At 40.3% G+C, this 6,965-nt stretch overlaps 1 protein-coding gene across 1 annotated transcript; it reads left to right on the forward strand.

Moving 5' to 3' along the window:
* The first annotated feature begins 341 nt into the window (after positions 1–341).
* Positions 342–1,310, forward strand: LOC100788633 (uncharacterized). The gene is made up of 2 exons (XM_006605048.1): positions 342–395; positions 729–1,310. The coding sequence occupies exons 1-2, from the start codon at positions 342–344 to the stop codon at positions 1,308–1,310; spliced, it is 636 nt and encodes a 211-aa protein (XP_006605111.1).
* Positions 1,311–6,965: the final 5,655 nt, after the last annotated feature.

Here is a 6,965-nt window from a genome sequence, read left to right on the forward strand (position 1 = left end):
GATTTCAACATGGCCAACCTTACCAGCAACATAATCAATGGAGAACTCACCCTGGTAATTAGTTCAATAAAGACCAGGGTGGGCCACCTAACAGGCCACAACAACAAGGGCCTAGATTATATGAGAGAACAACAAAGCTGGAAGAAACTCTTGCTCAGTTTATGCAAGTGTCATTAACTAATCATAAGAGCACAAAGTTAGCCATAAAAAATCTAGAGGTCCAAGTAGGGTAGCTAGCCAAACAGCTTGCTGAAAAATCTTCTAGTACCTTTGGAGCTAAGACTTAGCAGAATCCAAAAGAAGAATGCAAGGCTATGATGACCCGAGGAAGGAAGGTAACCATGGAGGAGGAGAAGAAGAAGGAGAAAATGGTGGAGGATGACAAACAACAGTTGGTAATTTAACCAATACCTGAACTAGTGCAACCCTTTTGTGAACTTATAGAGGAAGAAGAAGAGGAGGAGGATGAACAGATGAGAGAGACACCAATAATTTTGAGAGAAAAAGAAATATAAGAAAAAGAAAGAAATAAAGAAGAAGAAAATGAAAAAATTGAAAAAGAGAAAAAGAATGAGAGACAAGAAGAGAAGAAAAAGACCAAGAGTGAGCTGGCTAGAGAAAAGAGAAAAGATGCAAGTCCAAGTAAAGGGGAGGAGGTGCCATATCCATTGGTACCAACAAAGAAAGACAAGGAATGACATCTAACTCGTTTCCTTGATATCTTTAAGAAATTGGAGATTACTATGCCCTTTGGAAAAGCTCTTCAACAAATGTCGTTGTACTCTAAGTTTTTAAAAGATATGCTCACATGGAAGAATAAGTACATTCACAGTGAAAACATCATTGTGGAAGGAAACTGCAGTGCTGTAATTCAATGCATCCTTCCACCAAAACATAAGGATCCAGGTAGTGTCATTATTCCTTGTTCTATGGGTGAAGTTCCTGTTGGCAAGGCTCTTATTGACTTGGGGGCCAGTATTAATTTGATGTCGCTGTCCATGTGCCGGAGAATTGGAGAGTTGGAGATATTGCCTACTTGGATGACTTTGCAGATAGCAGATCGCTCCATCACTAGACCCTATGGAGTGATAGAGGATGTTCTGGTTCGGGTCAAACATATTACTTTCCCTTCAGATTTTGTGGTTATGGATATAGAGGAGGATCTTGAAATTCCCATAATTTTGGGACACCCTTTCATGTCCACCGCCAGTTGTGTAGTAGATATGGGGAAAGGTAAGTTAGAACTGAGTGTGAATGATCAAAAAATTTCATTTGACTTATTCGAAGCAGTGAAGCACTCAAGTGATTAGAAGGCCTATTTTGATGTGGATAAGGTAGAACGGGAGATAGAATTAGCAGTTACAACCATGGTACTAAAGTCTCCTTTGGAAAAAGCATTGAATAATCATGCAGAATGTCTGACTAAAGAGGAGGAAGATGAAGTGAAGGCTTGTATTGAGGAGTTAGAAGGTACAGGAGAAAATTCTATTAGAAATATTGTGTTTGAAGAATTGAAAAACAGTAACCGAGTAGGAAAGCCTAAAGTGGAATTGAAGACTCTACCAGCACACTTGAAGTATGTAAATTTGGAGGATAATGAAGCCAAACCAGTCATAATTAGCAGCTCTTTGAAGAAGACAGAAGAGGATCAACTGGTGCAGATTTTGAAGAAACACAAAGCAGCAATTGGATGGCATATCTCTAATTTGAAAGGGATCAGTCCATCTTACTGCATGCACAAAATTAATATGGAAGCTGATTACAAGCCAGCGAGGCAGCCCCAAAGACGACTGAATCCAGTGAGGAAAGAAGAAGTGTGCAAGGAAGTACTCAAATTGCTGGAAGTAAGACTCATTTATCATATCTCAGATAGTGCGTGGGTTAGCCCTGTGCAGGTTGTTCCCAAGAAGGGAGGTATGACAGTGATTAAAAATGAGAAAGATGAACTAATCTCCACAAGGACTGTCACCGGGTGGAGGATGTGCATAGATTACAAGAAATTGAATGATGCCACTCAGAAGGACCATTATCCACTTCCCTTCATGGACCAAATGCTTGAAAGACTTGCAGGGCAATCATTTTACTGTTTTCTGGATGGATACTCTGGCTATAATCAGATCGTAGTGGATCCCAAAGATAAGGAGAAGATAGCTTTCACTTGCCCGTTTGGTGTGTTCGCTTATAGGTGTATGCCTTTTGGTCTTTGTAATGCTCCGGCTACGTTTCAGAGGTGCATGATGGCAATTTTTTCTGATATGGTGGAGAAATGTATTGCAGTTTTCATGGATGATTTCTCTTTTTTTGGCTCATCTTTTGATTGTTGTCTATTGAATTTAGAAAGAGTATTAAAGAGATGTGAAGAGTCTAATATGGGGCTTAATTGGGAAAAATGTCACTTTATGGTCCAAGAAGGCATAGTGTTGGGACATAAAATTTAAATGAGGGGGATTGAGGTGGGCAAGGCTAAGATTGATGTTATTGAGAAACTTCCTTCTCCAATAAATGTCAAGGGAGTGAGAAGCTTTTTAGGACACACTGGGTTCTACAGGCAATTCATCAAAGATTTCTCAAAAGTCGCCAAACCACTCAGCAATCTGTTGAACAAGGATGCTGCGTTTGTGTTTAATGAAGAATATGTGGAAGCATTTAATGATCTCAAGATCAGACTAGTATATGCTCCAGTGCTTACAGCACCAGATTGGGGGCAAGAGTTTGAATTAATGTGTGATGCAAGTGACTATGCCGTAGGTGCTGTGCTTGATCTGAGAAAATGAAAAATCTTTCATGTTATCTATTATGCTAGAAGAGTTTTGAATGATGCACAGGTTAACTATGCTACCACTGAAAAAGAAATGTTGGCAATTGTCTATGCACTTGAAAAGTTCAGATCTTACTTGGTGGGATCAAAAGTCATCATCTACACTGACCATGCATCAATTAAATATTTGCTCAACAAGGCTGATTCTAAACCTCGATTGATAAGATTGGTTTTGCTGCTTCAAGAATTTGATTTGGTAATTCGGGATAAGAAGGGATCTGAAAATGTTGTAGCAAACCATTTTTCAAGATTGGTTAATGAGGAAGTTACTTCAAAAGAAGCAGAGATTAGAGATGAATTTCCTGATGAATCCTTGTTCATGGTTAATGAAAGACCTTGGTTTGCTGATATGGCCAACTTCAAAGCAGCAGGAATCATCCCTAAGGACTTAACTTGGCAGCAAAGGAAGAAATTCCTACATGATGCTCGATTTTACATATGGGATGACCCACACTAGTTCAAGATAGGAGTTGATAACCTTTTTTCAAGATGTTTGACAAAAGAGGAGGCCAATAACATATTATGGCATTATCATAACTCACCCTGTGGCGACCATTACGGTGGAGATAAGACAACAGCTAAGGTTTTGCAATCTAGGTTCTTTTGGCCAACATTATTCAAAGATGCACATTAGCATGTGTTGTATTGTGATCAATGTCAAAGGATGGGGAACATCTCAAAAAGGAATGAAATGCCTCTACAGAATATTATGGAGGTTGAAGTCTTTGACTGTTGAGGGATTGATTTTGTAGGCCCTTTCCCTTCGTCCTTTGGAAATGAATATATTCTAGTAGTTGTAGACTATGTGTCTAAATGGGTTGAAGCAGTGGCTACCCCACATAATGATGCCAAGACTGTAGTAAAGTTTCTAAAGAAAAACATCTTTTCACGATTTGGGGTACCCAGAATTTTAATCAGTGATGGAGGCACACATTTCTACAATAATCAACTACAGAAGGTGTTGAAGCAATATAATGTAACACACAAGGTAGCATCACCCTATCATCCTTAGACCAATGGCCAAGAGGAAGTGTCAAATAGGGAATTGAAGAAGATTTTAGAAAAGACTGTGGCCTCTACTAGGAAGGATTGGTCACTCAAATTGGATGATGCTTTATGGGCATATAGAACTGCATTTAAGACTCTGATAGGCTTATCGCTGTTTCAAATGGTTTATGGCAAGTCTTATCACTTACTTGTGGAGATGGAACATAAAGCTTATTGGGCCTTAAAATTTCTGAACTTTGATGAAGCTGCATCTAGAGAGCAAAGGAGGCTACAACTATTGGAGTTGGAAGAAATGAGATTGACTATGTATGAATCTTCAAGGCTGTATAAAGAGAGGGTTAAAACTTACCATGATAAAAAGCTGCTAAAGAAGAATTTTCAACCAGGACAATAGGTGCTACTATTCAATTCAAGGCTGAAATTGTTCCCTGGGAAGCTCAAATCTAAATGGTCCGGACCATTTACCATCAACAAAGTCAGACCATATGGAGCAGTAGAGCTTTGTGATCCTCAATCCAAGGATCCAGACAGAACATGGGTAGTGAATGGACAAAGGTTAAAGTTGTACCATGGTGGACAAAGGTTAAAGTTGTACCATGGTGGAACTATTGAAAGATTAACCACTGTTCTATCCTTCCAAGAATCATCACAGAACTATGCGTCAAGCTAATGACATTAAACAAGTTCTTACTGGGAGGCAACCCAGCCCTTTTCAATTTTGTTTTTATTGCATTCTAGTTCAATTAGATTGCTTGTGATTGTGTGTTTTCAGCATGTTTAGTATTGAAAAAGGAGTTTATAAGTTTTGTGAACAGATGGACAGAAAAATAACTTACAAAATTTTCTATGGTCCATGCGCTAAGCGCAACCCTTGTGCTAAGCGCCATTTCCTTCACGCGCTAAGCGAGTTGTTGTTCGTGCTAAGTGCCTTGACCCTTGATCATTGGCTGGATGGTCCCGCTAAGCGAGTGCTTAGCGCTAAGCCCAAAAACCTCTCTGGATTTTAATTCTTTCAAATTGGGCTTAGCACGAACGCTCGCTAAGCACAATTCCTTCTTTGGAATTGCAATTATTAGAATTGCACTAAGCGTGAGCCACTACTGCATTTAATGAGCATTAATTCGCTAAGTGCAGCCTTTGGCGGCTAAGCGCAAGTTGCAGGACCAATCGAAGTTGTAGTACCCGCTATGCGCGACCTTGCGCGCTAAGCTCAAAAGCTTCTCTGGAATTTTAACATTTTGAATTGGGAAGCGAAGGGGCTTTTAAAATTCAAACGTCATATGGACACACTAAGCGCAGCTGTGCGCTAAGCGCACCATATGAAACTGCCATAAATTATAAGGTACTTGCCTTAGGCAGTTACCATTTCCCTCTTGTTGTGCATTAAGGCCATTCACTGCATCTGCCCTCACCTTGCTTCATCTCCCTGCATTCCTGCACCTTTGTTATTCTTTGCATTCATCTACACAATCCAAGTAAGTTTCTTTACTTTACTTCATTTTCGTTCTAAGTTTTCAACCTTAGGTTAGATAACTTAGTGATTGTTAGGTAGAATTTCTGTTTATGCTTAGTGTTAGGTTAGTTGTTAGTTAGAATAGCTTTAGGGTTGTACTATAGTCATAATGTGCTTGTTTTGATTAGGGTTTGATGGCCCAATAGGGGCCTATGAGAATGGGTGAGAAGCCTCTAGTTTTTTGGAAATCACGATGAATGCGCTAAGCACCTTGCTGCGCTAAGCGAGTTCATTGCTTCTGTTGAAGATTCTGGATTTCCATATGAACACACTAAGCGCAGCTGTCGCACTAAGCGCGTTCATCTTCTCTGTTGAGTTATCTGTTGAACTCACTAAGTGCGGCTATGCACTGAGGGAGTATTATGTATCAGACACTTAGGATTTTTGTGTTTTTGTTGGGCGCTAAGCGTGCATGTCACGCTAAGCGCTATTATGTCTCTGTTTTTAAATTTCTTAGAATTGGGCTTAGCAAGCCTGCTCGCTAAGCCTGTGCTGTCTAGTTTTGTAGTTGCGCTAAGCGCACCTCGCCGTGCTAAGCGCTAATCTTTCTATGTTTTAAAAATTTGCTGAATTATGCTTAGCCCATTCTGCAAAAAAAATATTTTTTGTGTTCACATGCTAAGCGCGTGTCTATTGCGCTGAGCGCATGAGTAAATTTCATAAGGCGCGCTAAGCGCATCTGTCGCACTGAGCGCCCAGCCTTAATTTCAGATTTGTTTTTTGTTTTTCAATTTGAATAATTCTTGTCTAATCTTGTGATTTGATTCTTTTGTTTTGTAGATGGCTTCTCGTAAAAGGAAGGCACCAGCTTCAGTGTCCCAGGCACGATATGACAAATCAAAATTCACATCACAAGATGCCTGGGACAGATATGCAGACAATATTCTTGGCTGGAAAATCCTTCCAGAAAGGAATGTGAAGATGTTCTATGTCGAATTTGATGAATTTAGAAGGGAAGTTGAGAGGAGGAACAGGCATAAAGAGCTCACTAACTTCTCAGAGGGAAGCATTGATGTTACTATTGTTAAAGAATTTTATGCTAACCTCTATGACCCTGAAGACAAATCGCCTAAGCAGGTGAGGATGCGAGGGCACCTAATTAAATTTGATGTTGACGCCCTCAACACCTTCTTGAAGACACCAGTGGTATAGAGGAAGGGGAGAGCTTGCCCGCCTACTCCAGGTTTACTAATCTGAGGTCTGTTCCTCAAGAGCTTGCAGCTCGTCTATGTCTCCCTAGGAGAGCATTTGAGTTGAATGCAGACGGCCTGCCTCTGAAGATCTTAAGGAAGAATCTGACTACTCTGGCCCAGACCTGAAGTGTTCTATCCTTTTCAAACTTAGCCCCGATATCCCACACTTCTGACATTACTCTGAATAGGGCTAAGTTGATATACAGGCTCGTCATGAAGATGGATATGAACTTGGGGTCCCTCATCGCAGGTCAGATCTCTCTTATAGCACAACATGACTCCTCGAGGCTAGGTTTCCCAGCCCTTATTACTGCTTTATGCAAGGCTCGAGGAGTCACATTTGAGTCTTTGGCCTTTGAATCCCTAAGCCCAACCATTAATTTGGCTTATATTAAAAAGAATTGTTGGAACCTGGATTAGCCTTCGGTCACTT

Source organism: Glycine max, chromosome 19, assembly GCF_000004515.6.
Source record: "Glycine max cultivar Williams 82 chromosome 19, Glycine_max_v4.0, whole genome shotgun sequence".
NCBI lineage: Eukaryota > Viridiplantae > Streptophyta > Magnoliopsida > Fabales > Fabaceae > Glycine > Glycine max.

What these genes read in the sequence shown, in the direction of transcription:
- LOC100788633 (XM_006605048.1), top strand. Translation starts at nt 342, where the DNA reads ATGGAGGAGGAGAAGAAGAAGGAGAAAATGGTGGAGGATGACAAACAA. An exon ending in AGGATGACAAACAACAGTTG is followed by an intron (nt 396 to 728) that starts GTAATTTAACCA and finishes GATATCTTTAAG; the next exon opens with AAATTGGAGATTACTATGCC.